Source organism: Carettochelys insculpta, chromosome 12, assembly GCF_033958435.1.
Source record: "Carettochelys insculpta isolate YL-2023 chromosome 12, ASM3395843v1, whole genome shotgun sequence".
Taxonomy (NCBI): domain Eukaryota; kingdom Metazoa; phylum Chordata; order Testudines; family Carettochelyidae; genus Carettochelys; species Carettochelys insculpta.
The window spans coordinates 8,260,622-8,280,631 of NC_134148.1; the positions used below are offsets into that span (position 1 = coordinate 8,260,622).

The 20,010-nt window shown below is 47.1% G+C and overlaps 1 protein-coding gene across 5 annotated transcripts in view; it reads right to left on the reverse strand.

Moving 5' to 3' along the window:
- Positions 1 to 20,010, reverse strand: part of TMEM266 (transmembrane protein 266) — a 231,057-nt gene that overhangs the window by 31,189 nt on the left and 179,858 nt on the right. For all 5 annotated transcript variants that reach the window (XM_075006775.1, XM_075006774.1, XM_075006779.1 and 2 more), the window contains one exon: positions 5,441 to 5,627. In XM_075006775.1, the coding sequence (XP_074862876.1) occupies positions 5,441 to 5,627 (187 nt within the window). The remainder of the gene's footprint in view (positions 1 to 5,440; positions 5,628 to 20,010) is intronic.

The following is a 20,010-nucleotide window of genomic DNA, read 5'->3' on the forward strand; positions in this document are numbered from 1 at the left end:
CTACTGTCCCATAAAACTCACATGCAGGGAAATGAGCAGAAGCCTGAATGCTTTTTAAATCTGTAATGCTGCATGGTAAAGTAGTTCATACTGAATGTTTCCATTGTTTCTTATGAACAGGAGAAATAAGATTAGTTTTGGAGGGAATACCCTCCATGCACTAAGTTCTTTAGCCAACTAAACCCCACTGGTTTGGCAGAAATTAGGACCCTCCAAACTTGGAAAGATCTTGAGAGGCCCACAAAACCAGGTTCGTCAGAGTATGACTCATGCTGTTCCCTAACTAAGCTACTACAGGCATTATCATGTATTCTTCACAGCTCCAAGATGCCATAATCTGAACCACCCAAATGTTTTAGTCTGATCCAAAGTGGTTGTGACAAACAGAGGAGTTAATGAAAGTAGCATGGTTGTGAGAAGATGCAGATAAAATAGTTTCTAAGACTGTTTGACTTGCAGGATTGTTTGTTACGTGCAACTTTTGGGTCACGCTATCACAAATTAATGCACAGAAGAAACACTGTGAGCCCACAGCAGGACAAAGTAAGGGCATTGGAAAGCCCCACATTCAGCAGAACCTGTGCTGTCTTGGGGTACAAGACAGGGCAAGAATGCGGTGTATGGGTGCATTGTCTGCCTTAAGCCTGGTCTACACTAGGCAGGTAAATTGACTGTAGATACGCAATTCTAGCTAAGGCAATTGCATAGCTAGAATCAACTTATCTGCAATTGACTTACCTAGCCATCCACACAGAGGGAGGTCAACGAGACAAACTCTTACCAGGATCAACTGCCGACCACAGATAGTTCAATTTCGCACATCTCTACCAGGTTGGGTCAATCTTCCCCACTGTATAGACAAGCCCCGAGTATGTAGGCAGTGATACGTGCGGAGAAAACAAGCGATCTGGGACTAACTCAATTTCCCTGCCCATGCTGGAGGGATGGGATGCCCACCAGCAGTTGCACTGTGAGCTATTGAAATGCCCTCTTTGTTCCATGAAATTATATTCTGATTTTGCAGAGATCCTGTCTCTAGAAATTGCTGTTGTGCTGCTCAGGAAAAATTTTGGCAGCAGATTTTTTTTGTGCATACAACTTCAATTTGGCCCCCTGGTGCATAAATTACATAATCACACACTATTTTTCCCTAGGACCACCACTTCAGTCAGTGCACAGGGCAGTGTCCAAATTGGTGTTTCCATCTTTAGGTTACGAAGTCAAACACATGAAATATTATTTTAACACAGACTTTTTTTGTACATAACACAGGTTGAAACTCTCTTGTCTGGCAACATCCCTCCTCTAGCAGGACAATGGGTGGTGCTGAATCAGAGGGCACCTGAATCAAAGAGCTTCAGTTGTGTGGGGCCAGAGCAGAGCCCTGCTGGTGGCAGGGACCCCCACTGGCAGCCTGTTCTGGGGAGCCCCAGGGACAGCCCCAGGGGAGAGAGCCAAGTCTGGGAACCCCACTGTGAGGAGCCTGGCTGGGGTTGGTGAGCCCTACTGTGGAGACCCCAGCCCCAGTCAAGAGCCCTGTGGTAGGGATTCAGCAGGGACCCTGGCTGTGGCAACAGAGCCCTGCTGGCACCCTGTGGCCATGGGGTACCTGGACAGGGTAGGGGAGTCCTGAAGGAGTGGGACCCCCTCCCCAAGCAGTCTGGGGGTAAGCAGCCTGTGGTGGCCAGGAGGGGAACTAGGCCAGCAGGCTGGTGGCCCCTCCTCTCCGCAGGCCAGACAGAAGGCCTGACTTCCCCTCATCCCGCAAATCCCTGCATTTGGGACCACTCGGGTCCTGTGGGATGAGGGAGGTACAACCTGTATAAATGTTGTATTTATACCATGCACAACTTTCTTCAGTTCCAAATGTAACCCTCCACGAACACATGCATAAACGACAATGTATCCTCCTGGGAAAACACTGGCAATCTGACCAAAAGGAAGAAATGCACTTATGGGGCAGGTTACAAACAACCCACTTTTTACTTTTTCTAAATACCATTTGAAAGCTCAAAGAACTATTCCAATAACTACTGATGTTGACCTAGCAGCAAATGAGGATGGAGCCAGGCATAGAATTAAGTGGCAGACCACAACTGTTATTGTGCTCATCTCTTGTACTCTCCTATACCAGGCATTTAACTGGTTCCAGTGCAGGGGTTACAGGGCTCGACCTCATATAACCCATAATGTGGGATAGACTCTCCTCAGCTGACCCTCGAGGACTCAGGGTACAGCAGGGTGGGGACCTCAGCCCACAAGAATGACAAGGTCTGACCCTATCACATGAGCCCAAGGCCCGTCACCAAAATCCCAGCTCTCCCACCTATTTTCTTAACTGCAAGAGTAAATATTTCCAAGTCACAACAAATAAACACCAGCTACATGTATTCATACTTAACTCACTGTGGCTCGAAGTTGCTGTGAGGAAGACAAAAGACTCACTGGCCCTCCACCCGCTGGCCCATGGGAGAAAAATCTCCTTCCTGACCCCCTAACAGCTAAACATGCCACATCTTGTTCTCATTCCTAGTTCTAGTGGATACAGTGGCTGCTGGAACAGAGCTGGAAGAGACTCCACATGGTCCCTGCTCTGGGTTAAACTGTGGGAGCTGGGGAATACTGGCCAATCAGCTCCCATCTCCCCCTCCTTTCCAACTGGTGCTAGAGAGTCCCGAGAAAGGAACTACATATTGTCCCTTGGCAAATGCCTCTCTTCTGTGCCACTGGACCTGTATCTTTCACTGTCCTCCCCATCTGTTTCCCCCATGGCATAGGGCTAAACTGTGATCATAACAGCAAACTATTAAAATGAAAGCAAACAAAAACCAAAATGTCATTGTTTCTAATCTAATAGTCAATTCACTGTTCTTTATAAGCTTTAGGAGCTCTTTTATGTCTTTAAGTTAAAACCCTATGCATAGTGAATTTGATTGCAAGAAGGACTATAATTTAAATGGATTACTATTTCCATGCTCCCTTTGTGAATTATTGACTATCCCACTCACATTATCAGGCAAAATGCCAGAGAAGATCTTAAAAGCCCCTGGAGAAAGAAGAAAAGAGAGGAGAACTAGTATAGTAGAATAGTATAGTATAGTATATAGAATAGTATAACCTATTCACGTCTATGTAGTCACAAGAAAGTGAATGGATTTCCAAAAGAAGACTTCATCTAACTTGGGAGTTGGTCAGAAAGATTCCATGGGAAACAAGTTTAAGAGGAAAGCAGCTTACAGTTTTTCAAACAAACATGATTAAGGACACAAGAGTAAATTACCCCGCTGGGCTTATCTACACTTGCCCCCAACTTCAAAGGGGGCATGACAATCAGGGCCACAGAAGATTACTAATGAAGTGCTGCACTGAATATGCAGCGCTTCATTAGGCTAATTTTCCCCCATGACAACTTCGAAGCATCAAACTTCAAAGTGCCAGTGTGCATGTAGGCCCGCACTACTTCAAAGTTTTGAGGAGTAAAGGAACTCCAAAGTAGCGAGGGCACTTAGAAGTGTCTGTGGCTACACACATGCTGGCACTTCGAAGTTTGATGCTTCAAAGTTGCTGCAGGGGAAAATTAGCCTAATGAAGTGCTGCGTATTCACCACAGCACTTCATTAGTAATCTCTTGTAGCCCTGATTACACTGATCACCATGCCCCCTTAGAAGTTGGGGGGCAAGTGTAGACCCAGTCTACTGTGTAGGAGAGACAGGAAGTATGGCAAGAGACTACTCTGGTTTAACCAGATCATCTTCAATTATTTAAAATTCAAAAAAAAAAAGTCCCGCAAAAAGTGGAAAATAACTCAAATTACCAAGTGTGAATATAAGCAACAAAAGTTTGTAGCGACAAAATTAGAAGCTAGCTAGAGATATAAAGGGTAACAAGAAAACAGTCTACACGTACATTTGAAATAAGAGGAGGACCAAGAACAGGTTAAGTCCGTGAGGGAGAAAAAGCCCAATAACAGAAAATATGGAAATAGCACAGGGTGATAAATGACTTTGTTTCAGTTTTCACCAAAATGTTTAGTAGCAAATGGACTTATATCTTAATGCCCCTATAAATGAGGTAGGATCAGAGGGAAAAAACAAATTAAAAAGTGCTTAGACAAGTTAGATATTTTCAAGACACAAGGGCCTGATAAAATACATCCTAAAATACTCAAGTAACTGTCAGGGGAGATATCTGAGCCATTAGCAATTATCTTCGAAAAGTCATGGAAGAGGAGAGCAATTCCAGAGGACTGAAAAAGGGTGAATAAAGTGACAATCTATAAAAAGGGGAATAAGGACAAGTCAGGAATTACAAATCAGTCACATTAACTTCAGTACCCAGAAAGATAATGGAGCAAATAATTAAGCAATTAAACTCCTGGAAGACAACAAGGTGATAAGTAAGAGTCATCATGGATTTGTCACGAACAAGCAACCAACATTTATTGCTTCCTTTCACAGGGTAAAGTTGTAGATGTCGTTTATCTAAATTTTAGTAAGGCTTCTGACACTGTCTCACATGACCTTATTATAAACAAACTAAGAAAATACAACCTAGATGGAGCTACTGTAAGGTTGGTGCATAAATGGCTGGAATCCATTTCCAGAGAGTAGCTATCAGCGATTCACAGTCGGTTAAGCTGGACAGCATACCAAGTTGGATCTCACAGGGACAAGTTCTATGTCCAGTTTTGTTCCTCTTGCTTTCCGTGCTTTAATCACTAAGGCTACGTCTGCACTAGCAATCTCTTTTGAGAAAGCTGAGGCTCTTGGAAAACTCCCACAGAGCACCTACACACAAAATGCATTCTTTTGATTTTAAACAGGAAGAACGCAGCCCTTTTTCTGGCGGCCCTCTTCCTCTCCCAGATGAGGAAGAGAGCCTTTTTCTGAAAGACTTTTTCAAAAAAACTTGTGTGTAGATGCCCCAGGGGCTCATCTCTCAAAAGAGCAGTCCTCATTGTGCTGGATTTTTCGGTCCCTGGCCTGTTCTTTCAGAAAAGCAGGGGCTGTGGGACAGTCTCTACCAAAAGAGTGGATTGACTTTTTTCAATCCACACTTTTTGTGTGTGTATGCATTCCTTTGAAAGAAGTGTTTTGGGAAGAGATCTTCTGGCAGAACTTCCTTTGAAGGATCTCTGTTGTGTAGATGTAGACTGAGTGAATAATTCCGACTCAGCTGATGCATATTAGTGCTTGTTGGATGTAAGCATCACGACCATGAAGGAGCACATCACAGTCGTTTTTCCCCTGGGTCAGTTTATTGGCTCTGGTTGGAATTTGTTAACATCTTCTGCCACTTTGAAGCAGACCTGTGAATAATGGGGCAGGGGAGTCGCCAGGGAGTGCAATCAACTCACTTGTAAAATGAGACTATTCAGCAAATTCAACAATTCCCTGCAAGGAAACAGCAAAAGCAATTGGTACTACACAGAGCACTCACCTTGGGGTGGTCGTAACTCAGTAATATGCGTAGTGGCCTCATCATCCGAATCTCCAGTCGCCACAACCTTGTATCTATTGCTGTTCTGTTTGCTCAGCACATGGGGTACTTGCAGTGCAGCCTCCCTCTCAGCAGCCAGGTCCAGATCTTGCTGAGCGAGGTGGGCTCTCAATTGCCTAATTTCAAACTAGGGGAAAAAACAACATCAAATGAGGCAACACGCAAACCTACCTGGCAATTGTTAGTCGCCAGAAAGGCTGAGTTGAGCTGAACTCCCAAGGTGCTGGATGCTCAGCCAAAGCCTTTCAAAGGACCTGCAAACCTCATTGCTTGCAGGTTGACAGTCTTCTATGAAAGGTGAAGGGGAATTGCATTGTGCATTTACACAGAAGTTTTTAAGAGTTGCTAACTTCCTTTCAGCTAGCAAAAGTGCAGTGAGAGGTGCATTGCAGTGCAATGCAGTGCATTACTATCCCCCTGTCTGACCTGACTTGTTTTTTCCTCTTTTGATATTGATAATGGGCCATTTCCACTTTGCTGAATAGACATTGTCAGCTCTGGTCCTCCCTTTTACTCAGACTCCATTCTTTAAATACGCCTCTGAAACCACCACCCCACTCATGCATCTGATGAAGCGGGTCTTTGCCCACAGAAGTTTATGCTCCAAAATATCTGTTAGTCAACAAGGTGCCACAAGACTTCTTGCTGTTCTTGAAGCTACAGACTAACACGGAGACCTCTCTGATACTTATCAACATGCAAGGCACTACATTTAGCCGTAATGAGTGCAAATTTCAAAAATCAAATGGAGAGAGAAATCTCTGAGTTGCAATTTATTTGCGTATTTGACTCCATTAACAAAGGATTAAACAGAGACTGGGAGTGGCTCGCAGCTTACAAAAGCAGCTTCTCTGCCCTGGGTGTTAATATCTCCCCATTAGACTCTGATGATGGCTCTTATCCCCCTGCCTGATCTGACTTGTTTTTTCCTCTTTTGATAAGTACTGTTGATACTGGGCCACTTCCACCTTGCTGAATAGACCTTGGCAGCTCTGGCCTTCCCTCTTACTGAGACCCCACTCTTTAAATACCCCTCTGAAACCACAACCACCCCACTCATGCATCTGATGAAGCGGGTCTTTGCCCAAGAAATTTTATGCTCCAAAATATCTGTTAGTCTGTAAGGTGCCACAAGACTTCTTGTTGTTCTCCTTTCAGCTGTGCTTTTAGCTAAGAGGCACAGTGCTGAAAAGTTTGCTGTGCAGCAACCTATTCCTTCACTAATTTTCCTTTTCCCTCTCACTGTGTATAACTAGAATTGTGGTGTTCACCACTATCCCTCTCCGTCCTGTCAAAGAGTTGCAACCCAATACGGTCTTTCCCCAGAACTGAGGTGGTTTAGATATAGGGCTTGCAATATATTGCAACAAGAATGAGGAAATCCCTCAGCCCTCAAATGGGGATTCAGAGATTTCTTTCCTACACCCCAGGAGGCGTGAGTCTATCAAACACAGGGCAATATCGGGGTCTCTTAATGAGATTGTCAGTCTCTCTCTCTTTTTCAGTCACTGTCACTTTTACTGTGTATAGTGCCATTCAGCAAAGGATGTAGCCTATTCACATAAATAATAATAATGAGTCAACTTCTGCTCCCTTCCCTGCAATTCTAGAGGGCATTCCCAGGGGCAGAACTGCTGTGGTTCCCTTGTTTGAGGGAGGAGCTGTTTGAGTGTAGTGTATGGAGATCATGGTACGCTGAAACCTGTGTTGGAGGTCACACTTATTAGGCAATTACTTCTCTTCAGAAACTGCCCTGAATTGTATCTCCAACCCTGCATGAACACTTGTCTGTACAGGGCGATGCTAGTGGGAGACATTCTGCTGCCAACTTTGCACCCACTTATTGAGCTGGTTTTATTATGCTGAAGGAAGAGCTCTCCTTTGCCTGCATAACATGGCTAAATGAGCACTCTTATGGCAGCACAGCTGCATCGGTAGGGCTGCACTGCTTTAAACCTGTAAGTGTCGACATGCCAAATGAAGAAGAGGTCTGGGAACACCAACTCCTTTCACAGTAGCTTCCCACTTTAACAGCCAGATTGCGACAATGATTTTCCATAAGTGCCAGTTTGGGTGAGATATGAACCAACAATTTATAGGTGAAAGATTTTACATTTCGTTATCTATCTTCTGACCTATCCATTGCCTTTACAAATCGCTGTTCTCCAGATTAGATACTACAATTGAGCAGGTGGGTAACAGAAATTCTGCTTTCAATATTGAATCTTCACAAGAACATGAACTAAATTAAGGAAATACAAACACAAACTTCATCTCTTAAAATAAATCACACAAAACACAGCTGAGAAACAGATAATGGGGAAGATTTAGAAAGGTGTGAAAGACAGTTAGGGTAGGTCTAAACAGCCTTATTTTGAAATAAGCTATTCTGCAAGAGTTATTTCAAAATAACACCACTACACACAAAAATGCATTTTGAAATAGCACTTAGTGACTTTGAAATACAGCTTCTAGATATATAGAGCCTATTTCACAGTAGAGCCATTGGATGCACTATGGCTAATTTCGAAATAGGCTCTGTTCTCTGTCATAACAGCGTGTATTTTGAAATAAGAGAGAGATAGCCATGCTAGTCTATATACTATCAAAACAAAAAAGCAGTCCCGTAGCACTTTAAAGACTAACAAAATAATTTATTAGGTGATGAGCTTTCCTGGGACAGACCCACTTCTTCAGAACATAGCCATACCAGAACAGACTCAATATTTAAGGCACAGAGAACCAAAAATAGTAATCAAGGTTGACAAATCAGAAACGTATTATCAAGGTGAGCAAATCAGAGAGCAGAGGGGCAGAAGGCTGGGTGGAGTCAACAATTAGACAAAGACAAGTATGCAAAAGAGCCCCTATAATAACCTAGAAAATTCCCATCCCGGTTCAAACAACGTGTTAATGTGGTGAATATGAATATAAAAGAGAGTTCAGTGGCCTCTCTTTTCCAAACTGTTGTGAAAATTCCTCTTCAGTAAAACGGAGACTTTCAAGTCGTTAACAGAAAGGCCCCCTCCATTAAAGTGCTGGCTGACAGGTTTGTGAATCAGGAGTGTTTTTATGTCTGTTTTGTGCTCATTAATTCTTTGTCTAAGAGAGTTTGAAGTCTGTCCAATATACAAAGCATCTGGGCATTGTTGGCACATGCTGGCATATATGATGTTAGTTAAGGAACATGAGAATGTGCCCGGGATTCTGTGAAAAACCTAGTTAGGTGCAGTGACGGTATCTCCAGAATAGATACGTGGACAAAGCTGGCAGCGGGCTTTGTTGCAAGGAAAAGTCCCAGGACTGGTGTTCCTGCGGTATAGACTGAGGCTGTTGGTGAGAATCCTCATAAGGTTGGGAGGTTGTCTGTAGGAGAGAGCAGGCCTGTCACCTAGGGCCTTCTGGAGTGTGGCATCCTGATTAAGGATAGGTTGTAGCTCTTTAATAATGCGTTGCAGTGGTTTGAGTTGGGGGCAGACTATCCAGTTATGTGGACTCCCGTCTCAAACCCTATGCCACCAACACTCCCAGCTATCTCCAAGATACCACTGACTTCCTGAGGAAATTACAAAACATTGGAAAAGTTCCTGACAACACCATCCTTGCCACCATGGATGTAGAGGCTCTGTACACTAATATTCCACATGAAGACAGATTACAAGCGATCCAGGAATACTATCCCTGATGTCACCACAGCCAATCTGGTGTTTGACCTCTGTAAGTTTGTTCTCACCCACAGTTATTTCCAATTTGGGGACAATTTATACCTCCAGATTAGTGGAACTGCTATGGGCACCCGCATGGCCCCACAGTATGCTAATATATTTATGGCTGAACTGGAACAACGATTCCTCAGCTCTCATCCCTAATTACCCCACCTCTACCTACGATACATTGATGACATCTTTATGATGTGGACCCATGGTATAGAGACTCTAGGAGAATTCCACAGAGACTTTAACAATCTGCACCCCACCATTAACTTATGTCTTGACTACTCCACGTGAGAGATACATTTCCCGGACACCACAGTACAAATCAAGGATGGCCTGATCAGTACCATACTCTACCGGAAACCCACTGATCGTTACACTTACCAACACACCTCTAGCCTCCATCCTGCACACACAACTAGAACCATTGTTTGCAGTCAAGCCCTTCGGTACAATAGCATTTGCTCTGATCCTACTGACAGAGACCAAAAACTGCAAGATCTTTACAAAATATTCATAAACCTGAATTACCCATAAGGAGAAATGAAAAAAAACAAATCAACAGGGCCAGACGAATACCCAGAGACCAGCTACTCCAAGATAGGCCCAAAAAAGCCAAGAACAGAAAACCACTGGTCATTACCTACAGCCCCCAACTCAAATCACTTTAACATATTATTAAAGACCTACAACCTATCCTTAATCAGGATGCCACACTCCAGAAGGCCCTAGGTGACATGCCTGCTCTCTCCTACAGACAACCTCCCAACCTTATGAGGATTCTCACCAACAACCACAGTCTATACCACAGGAACACCAATCCTGGAACTTTTCCTTGCAACAAGGCCCGTTGCCAACTTTGTCCACATATCTATTCTGGAGATACCATCACTGCACCTGATCAGGTTATTCACAGAATCACGGGCACATTCTCATGTTCCTCAACTAACATCATATATGCCATCATGTGCCAACATGCCCAGATGCTTTGTATATTGGACAGACTTCAAACTCTCTTAGACAAAGAATTAATGGGCATAAAACAGACATAAAAATACTTCTGATTCACAAACCTGTCAGCCAGCACTTTAATGGAGGGGGGGCCATTCTGTTAATGACCTGAAAGTCTGAGTTTCACTGAAGAGGAATTTTCACAACAGTTTGGAAAGAGAGGCCGCTGAACTCTTTTATATTCAAATTCGACACATTAAAATGTGGTTTGAACCGGGATGGGAATTTTCTAGCTCATTATAGGGGCTCTTTTGCATACTTGGCTCTATCTAATTCTTGACTCCCCCGCCCCTCTGCCCTCTGCTCTCTGATTTGCTCACCTTGATAATATTTTTCTGATTTGTCAAATGATTACTATTTTTGGTTCTCTGTGCCTTAAATATTGAGTCTGTTCTTATATGGCTATGTTCTGAAGAAGTGAGTCTGTCCCACAAAAGCTCATCACCTAATAAATTATTTTGTTAGTTTTTAAAGTGCTACTGGACTGCTTTTTTGTATTTTGAAATAGTTACTTCAAAATAGAAGCTATTCCTCATGCAAAGAAATTTACCAATTTTGAGATCAGCCAACCACTATTTTGAAATTATTTCAAAATAGAGGTTGCGTTGTATAGACAGTAGGATAATTATTTCAAAATAACAGCTGTTAGGTGCCTAATTCCTGTTCACTTTCAGTGGGAATCTTGTTGTTAATAATACTGAGCATCAGAAATCAAAGTACCAGCACTCGTAAGAATTACACCCAAATTTTTTGATTCTACTAAAGACATTGTTCTTTTTAACAAAATCTTGTTCACAATTGACTGGAAAGCAACAGCTAATTTGATTTGAGTCCTTTCAGAAATCAAACTGTATACAATAAGCAATCAACATGGGGTAACTGAGGCACAGCAACTGACCCAAGGTGTCACAGTTCTGTGGCAGAAATGTATATAGGACCCAGATCTCCAGACTTCCGCTTCTGTGCTCACTCAGTAGGCAATTCCACTTCCTCAGAACAAATCTTTATAGCCTAAATTGGAAAAAGTCATATGTTGGCTGAAGATAAACAGTCTGACTGGTGAGAGAAACTGGAGTCACAGAGATAGTGAAAACCAGCAATTGAGGTGAACAGTGCACTATTTTCAACAAAGTAAAACAAGAGAAGTGGTTTTACTGCCATCTTATGGCCATAAGACAAAATCACATACCACGCTGCCAGCCTCACTAAAGTGAACACTTGAGATCCACAAAGCATCCAGTGTTATGTGCCTCAGAAATCTGTACATAAAGTCTCAGGCAATTTGGACTATTTCCCTCAGCGGTTTTTGAAGACATGAGAAGCATACACAGGCCTTATATGCTTTTGTGATGACACAGGAATCCCTTTCTATTGCTCTGTGCAAATATGATCTGGTTGTTCTGTTTTCACCCTTACCTCCGTGCTGGTTCAGCTGGGCTTAAGACCAACATGGAGCATCAGCATGGCTGTTAAATAATTGCACTCAGAGGACCAGATGCTTAGCTGATGTTAATTGGCATAGCTCTATATACTTTGATGGAATGCGTGTGTTTTGAGCAATGTTCAAATGTTAACAGAAATACCAAAGATTCTCATTTACACCCATGGAAAGTGGGCATAAAATACTACTATTTTTATACAATAGATTTTCTACCAGTAGGGGAGAATCACAGAATGCTAGAACTGGAGGGGACCTCGAGAGGTCATTGAGTTCAGTCCCCTGCCCTTATGGCAGGACCAAGCACTGTAGACCATTCCTGATAGGTATCTATCTAACATGTTCTTAAATATCTCCAGTGATGGAGGTTCCACAAGCTACCTAGGCAATTTATTCCTATGTTTAACCATGCTGACATTTAGGAAGATTTTCCTCATGTCCAACCTAGACTACCCTTGCTGCAATTTAACCCTATTGCTTCTTATCCCATCCTCAGAGGCTAAGAAAAACAATTTTTCTCTCTCATCCTTGTAACACTCTTTTAGGCACTTCTAAAACAGTATCATGTCCCCTTCTCTTTTGTAAACTAAATAAACCCAGTTCTTTCTGTCTTCCCTCATAGCTCATGTTCTCTAGACCTTTAATCATTCTTGTTGCTCTTCTCTGGACCTTCTCCAATTTCTCCACATCTTTCTTGAAATGTGGTGCCCAGAACTGGACACAATACTGCAACTGAGGCCTAATCAGCGCTGAGTAGAGCAGAAGACTGACTTCTCGGGTCTTGTTCACAACACACCTGTTAATGCCTCCCAGAATCATGTTTGCTTTTTTTGCAGCAGTGTCATGCAGTTGACTCCTATTTAGCTTGTGGTCCCCCCAGATACCTTTCTGGATGTATGAAGCTGATTATTCCTTCCTAAGTGGAGTACTCTGCATCTGTCCTTATTAAAATTCACCCTGTTTACCTGAGACCATTTCTCCAGTTTGTTCAGATCATTTTGAATTATGACCCTATCCTCCAAAGCAATTGCAACCCCTCCCAGCATTGTATCATCTGCAAACTTAATAAGCTTATTCTCTGTGCCAATATCTAAATAGTTGATGAAGATATTAAACAGAACAGGCCCCTGAGGAACCCTACTTGCCCTTCTAACATGATTGTAAACCGTTAATAACTACCCTCTGAGAATGGTTATCCAGCCAGTTATGTACCCACCTTATAGTATTCCCATCTAATTTCTATTTGCCTAGTTTATTGATAAGCTCCTGTGAGACCGTATCAAATGCCTTACTAAAGTCTAGGTATACCACATCCACCACTTCTCCCTTATCCACAAGACTTGTTATCCTATCAAAAAAAGCTGTCACATTGGTTTGGTATGATTTGTTCTTTACAAATCCATGCTGGCTGTTACCTATCCTGTTTTTTTCTTCCAGATGTTTGCAGATGAATTCCTTAATTACTTGCTCCATTGTCTTTCCTGGCTCAGAAGTTAAACTGACTGGTCTGTAATTCCCTGGGTTGCTCTTATTCCCCTTTTTATAGATGGGCACTATATTAACAGTATGCACAACACTCTCACTTTGTACACTTATATACAATAATCCATAGTGTTTGGCCAACTATGAGTACATCTTCATTACAGGGAAAATCGACCTCATCGTGGTCAATCTTCTGGAGTTTGATTTAGTGCACCTAGTAGGGATATGCTAAATTGAACTTACAGGGCACCTGTATTGGCACCAGTACTCCTGCCCCCCTTAGAGAAGACAGTGCAGAAGCCCAAATTAAGGCACATTGACTCTAGCTACATAATTAACATAGCTAGAATCGCACACCTTAATTTGACCTTCCACTATACTACAGACCTGCCCAAAGATGTAAATTCTTAAACTGATTACTGACAACAACAAATAAAATATACACAATTCTATTAAAAATGTTTACCAAAAATCTATTAATTTATGTTAGCATGTTTGAAAACAAGGAGGGGGAAAATCACCATTTAATATTAATATGACCAAACACTGCTGTGAAAGACAAATGGATATTTATTAAAATGGTTAGGGAAAACTAAACATGAGACATGGCATCTTTCTAATCATTTTAGCTCAAACTTGGCACCTAGCCCAAAAGATCATTTCAATATTAGTTATAGCCAATTATTCATCTAATGAGATCGCATTTTTTTTTTATTTCAGAGGGGTAGCTGTGTTAGTCTGTAGCATCACAAAAAGAAGCAGCTCTTTTACACCCTAAAAACAAAACAACTTTATTAGATTACAAGCTTCTGTGGGTAAGAGCCATTTCTTCACTTCATGTGAAGAAGTGGGTCTTACCCATGAGAGCTCATGACCTAATAAATTTGTTACTCTTTAAGCTGCTACAGAATCACTTGTTATTTGTCATTGTGTTTTATGGTTAAGATAAGATACTGAAGATGCTAGGAAACTGCTACAGCATTCATTAAAATAGGTTTATCTAATATAAACAAGCCAATAAAAATCAGGGCCATGTCTAGTAGCGAGATGGTTCCCATCTATTGTCTTTAGGCTGTGGGCACACTAGCAAGGGATTTCAAAAGGGGAAATACCAATCTGTAATTTCGAAGCGAGTCGTTTCTATATGGAGCAACTACACACAAAGTGCGGATTGATGTTGCAATCCTCAACATTGAAAGGACCCCCCCCATCCTTTCGAAAGGAAGCAGCTGCACAGCACAGAACCTCCCTTCGAAAGAACAGGGAAAGATAGGGTGGGTCGAATGGCCGACAAGCCCTTCCTAGACCATGGGCCAGCTGCCCCCTTAAGGGGCCCCTCCCACACACCCTCCCGCCTCCATGCACATGCTGAGGACTCAGGCGGCATTCAGGACGCATCCTCTAGCATGACACTGGTGCCCTGCATGGCTGTCCGTGGCCCCGTGCAGGGATCCCCATGTACAGACCTCTCCTTGATGGTGACTGTGGCGGGCCCCATGCTGGCAGCGGTGGGGGCTGCCACCCCCAAGGTCCAGGATGCCCGACACACATGGTCCTACCCGAGAGTGCCTCGGGAGGCTCAGGGGATGCCTGGGCGGAGGTGGCCCAGTTTGTGTCCTCCAAGGGCACAGCGATGTAGAGAATGCCCTCACTGCCGCGCTCTCCATTGCTGTCCCTGTCATCACACTGGGGCTCCAGGTGCACAGTCAGGAGTGATGCAGAGGGCCCTGGCTGTGGCTCCTTGCCCTACCTCTCCCCCTCTGACTCAGCAGTGTCCAGGGCCCATTTCGGGGGTCCTGCCTCCCTGGAGCCAAGGAACTGGTCCAGCTCGGGGAAGTAGGGGCAACTGGCAGGAGCTGCCCTGACTGCTTGGCTGAGTCCTTGGTCCTTGTGTAGCTCTGGTGCAGGTCCTTTACTTGGGAGCGCACCTGGGCTCCAGGCAGGGGGTGGACCCTTTCAGCAAGGTTGTTGGCCAGCCAGGCAAAAGTGGCCACATTCCCCTTCCGCCCCTCCATTTGGAGCCAGATGTCCTCACCCTCTCAGATGGCAAGGAGATCCCAGACCTCAGCTTCCAGCCACAGAGTTCCCCTCTGCTTGGCCAGCTGCTTGGTGTCCTGCTGCTCGCTGTCTTGGGGTTTCTGAGGCTCCAGGGGGTCCTGCCTGCTGGACATGGCTCTGGCTGGCTGCTTTTCGGCCATTCTGGCCAGTGCTGGGAAGTGTGCAGCTGTGAGCATGTATTCCTACGGCTGCACATTCTCAGCTTCTTGTAAAGGGTTTCTGTGTTCCTGCAGCTTTAAGGCAGCTGGAGCTGACAGCCATAGAGCCCTGGGTGCTGGCCAGGGGATCTCTGTGGTCTGGGAGGCGGGAGAGGGGGAGGTGGCACCATGGAGGGCTTGTAACTTCAAAATGGCAGCCAGGGCTGCGACTACACACATTTCCTTTCGAAACCGATGTCAAAATGAGGCATTCCCAGGACAGGAGTGGAACAACGCTTTCGAAATGACTGCCCTTTCACTTCGAGGCTGATTTCGAAATGAGCAATTTGTGTGCAGTCACTCTGCTGTTCATTTCAAAATCGGCCCTCTTTTCGAAAGCAATTTCGAAATTACTTCCTAGTGTGGCCACAGACTTCAGAGGTTAACTGACTACTTTTCTTCTACCACTTTCAACACTGGCATGGAAATCCTGCATCATCTGAGCAGTGCAAACTCTGCTTTTGCCTGTCTCAGACAAAGGGTCTTCGAGAACTGGGACATCTATAGCAAGACAAAGCTCCCTGTATATCGCACAGTGGTGGTTCCAACTACTGTATGCATGTGAAACTTGAGCAATATACAAGCATCATTTGAAGGCACTTGAACAATATAATCAACGCTGCCTCAGGAGACTCCTAAATATCTCTGGGGAGGATAGGCGCACAAACACTAGTGTCCTGGAACAGCTGAACATGACCAGCATTGAAGCCATTATTATTCACCAACAACTTCATTGGACTGGTCACATGGTTCAGATATCTGATCAGTGCCTCCCCAAAACAGATTCTCATTAACAGTCAAGCAAGAGAAGATGGTTGACAAAGCCCTGGAGAAATCAATGAACACTTTAACCAAAAGCTAGCTCATGTCTAATGCTCTGGCATTAATTTTGCTCAATTCTATTATTATTGTCTGTACAGAATGCTCTGCCCTAAAACTCATCTGCCAATGGGATATAACCCAATGTTTATTTCCATTAGTTTAGACATTGTTGGTAACAATAAACATGAGGAGACAGTTGCAAACCAAAGATGTGGTCAAAATAAAAGAATTATGACCTTAGCTGCCTGCCATACATTAGGAAAATGACTAGTAGTTAAAAATAAATTAAAGTTATTGCAAACAGATAATAGCCGTGTCTACACGTGCACGCTACTTTGAAGTAGCGGCACTAACTTCGAAATAGCGCCCGTCACGGCTACACGTGTTGGGCGCTATTTCGATGTTAACATCAATGTTAGGCGGCGAGACGTCGAAGCCGCTAACCCCATGAGGGGATGAGAATAGCGCCCTACTTCAACGTTCAACGTCGAAGTAGGGAAAGTGTAGTCGTTGCGCGTCCCACAACTTCGAAATTGTGGGGTCCTCCATGGTGGCCATCAGCTGAGGGGTTGAGAGACGCTCTCTCCAGCCCCTGAGCTCAATGATGGCTGCGTGGAGCGGCCCCTTAAAGGTCCCCACCCCCTCCCTTCCTGTGCAGGAAGCTGAGAGAGCGTGCTGGCAGCAGCAGTAACACACGGCTAGCCTGCACACTCTTCTGCAGCCACCCACACCCCCAACCGACCTGATGGCCACCCAGCAGCACCCCCCAGCGCCCTCAGGGAACCCCCCCGAAGGGGAGCCAGGGTTCCCAGAGCAGGAGCCAGGCCGGGAAGTGGCAACGGGGCCCCTCCTGGACGGAGGCCGAGCTTTGGGACCTGTTGGGGCTCTGGAGCGAAGAGGAGGTGCTCCAGGTAATGGGGAGCAAGAGGCGGAACGCGGATGCGTTCGCTCAGCTGGCCGAGGGCCTGGCCACCTGGGGTCACCCTGCCCGCACTCCGGACCATGTCCGGAGTAAAGTGAAGGAGCTGCGGCAGGGTTACGCCTGGGCCCGGGATGCGGCCGGCCCATCTGGGGCCGCCCCCATCACTTGCCCCTTTTACAGGGAGCTCAGGGAAATCCTGGGCCCCCGGCACACCTCCTCCCCTCCGGCCACACTTGACACCTTGGCTGAGGAGCCCCAGCAGGCCCCGGAGGCAGAGTCCGCTCCGGAGGCAAGCCCCACACCCCAGGGCCCCCCCCAGGAGCCCACCCCTGGGGCACTGGAGCAGGAGGAGGAGGAGGAGGGGGACTCCTCCTCCACCGACACCGGCCTCCAGATCCTCCTCCCATCCCGGAGCAGCAGCTGGGCATCCGCCCCCCCCCAGGTGTCCCCCGACCGTGGGAGTGGACCTTCAGGTATGTACCCCCCCCCTGGGCGCACACCCCCGGGCTTGAGGGGCGGGGGTAATAGATATGGCCAGGGCCCTCCACATGCCTAGATGACCATGGCCCCAAGGACAGCAGTGGCATGTCCCTCACAGGAGTGCATCAGCCCCTGCCCCCCGCCCCCCATCACGACAGTGCCATGCCCCATCCCCGGGGCTGGGGGGAGCGGAACCTCTAGGGTCCCCCAGAGGGAGGGGGTGGGACACCCAGCAGCAGAAGCAGCAGCAGCATGTGATGGAGTGGGGGGGAGTGCAAATGCGAGACTCAAGCTAGATATGAGCAACAAGTTGAATAGCTCCCAGTGGCTAAGGATGATCCTGGGGCTACAACTGGCAGGTTACACCTCTGCCCTGAACGAAGAGGAGGGAGGAGCCGAGCTGGGTTTGAATCGGGGGCCGCAGTTAGAGGCTAGGGGAAGGGAGAGCTAGAAGGCTGCCTGCCTGAGGAGGGGGGAAATCTACACCCCAGAGGGGCACCCCTCGGGGTCTTCTCCCCAGGACGGGTTGGAAGGACTGTCTCTGACTGCTGTACTGTCACTTCTTGGAGAAACTGGGCATCTGTTGCCTAAGAAACCTCTCCTGTCAGACCTGCTGAGTGAGTGAGAGTCACTCCTGCCAGCGGACGGGGTGCAGTGCAGGGGCACCCCTGAACCTCATCACAGCAGCATCTCCCGGGGACGGGGATGGGGAACCTGCAGCACAGGGGTGGGGGGACAAGGGCCACAGCTCGGGGCCCACACTAATGCCTGTCTCCACTCTTCTTCCCCACCCTCCTGTGTTCCGCAGCTGCACCATCGGAAGGACCGGAGAGCGCCGGCGAGGCTTCAGTGGTCCCGGAAAGCCCTCCGGGGCCATCGCTCCAGGCCAGTCCCTCGGTGGAGGACCGACCGGCCCCACGGCGGGCAAGACGGCGGTCCCAGCAGCAGCAGCCGCCAGCGATGGACCCCCAGCTGCTGGCCCTCCACTGCCGGCAGGTGGAGGTCGCTGAGCAGCGGCTGCGGGTGGAGCAACGCCGCCTCCACCTGCAGGAGCGGGCGCTGGCCTGGCGCCAGGAGGCATGGGGAGCCTACATGGAGACATTCAACCGCTGAGCGGACTACCTGGCCCCCCATGCCGCGCCGGCTGCCGCTGCGCCTGCCCTGCATGCTCCACCTGCTGCGCCACCCGCTGCTCCAGCCGCCGCACCGTCCGCTGTCGCACCGCCACCCGCCACCGAGGGCCATTCTGCTGAGGGGGACCTGGGGCCAGCTGACACTCGCTGACCGTATCTTCTGGTCCACCCGGCCCCCAGCCAAACCCAGCCAGGGCTGCAGCCAAGGCGGGGATCCCGGCCGCCCACCCCGAGTGCTGGACTGTAGGGGAGTGGGGCCCAGGACATGGCTGCCCCCCCCTTTGTGTATATTCCCCCCCACTTTTATGTTTTTTTCGGGCTGTACATAGTTTGTATTTATTTGTGACCCCCTGTTTTCAATGTCTGATCCTTCCCCCCCATGTAAATAGTTCTCCCCTTCCTTGTTATCCCTGGTTTTATAATAATATACATACATATATATAAGTTAGAATTTCTATAGTTAATAAGAAGAGTTCCAGTAAACATGTTTGATTTGACAAACAAGTGTCTGCTTTTATTTGTACAAGAAAAGTGGAGGGGGGTGTCCTGTTGGGTGCTCTGTGGTGTGGGCGTAGGGGCAGGGAGTGTTGTGGAGGATGGGGGGGCAGCGGGGGGAGCCTGCAAGTTTTCACCCCGTGGCCTCATCGAACTGGGCCCGCAGGGCCTCCCGGACCCAGGTCCCTTCGGGGTCCACCTGGCGACTGGGGGCAGCGGGTGGCTGCACATCGGCCCTGCCGGCCTCCACAGCCCAGCCCTGAAAGAAGGCCTCCCCCTTGCTCTCCACCAGATTGTGTAGGGCGCTGCACTCACCCACAATCTGGGGGATGTTGGTGGGGCCCGCATCCAAGCGGGTGAGGAGACACCTCCAGCGCCCTTTGAGGTGGCCAAATGAGTGCTCCACCACCTGGCGCGCGTGGTTCAGGCGCTGGTTGAAGCGCTCCTGGCTGGCAGACAGATGGCCCGTGTACGGGTGCATGAGCCAGGGCCGGAGAGGATATGCCGCATCTGCGATGACGCAGAGGGGCATGGTGGTGTCCCCCACAGGGATCTCCCACTGGGGGATGTAGGTCCCTGCCTCCAGCCGGCGGCACAGGCCCGAGTTACGGAATACCCGGGCGTCGTGGGTGCTGCCAGGCCAGCCCACATAAATGTCCTGGAAACGGCCCCGGCTGTCCACCGAGGCCTGGAGGACCACTGAGTGGTAGCCCTTCCGGTTGATGTAACGTCCTCCACTGTGCTCCAGGGCGCGGTTGG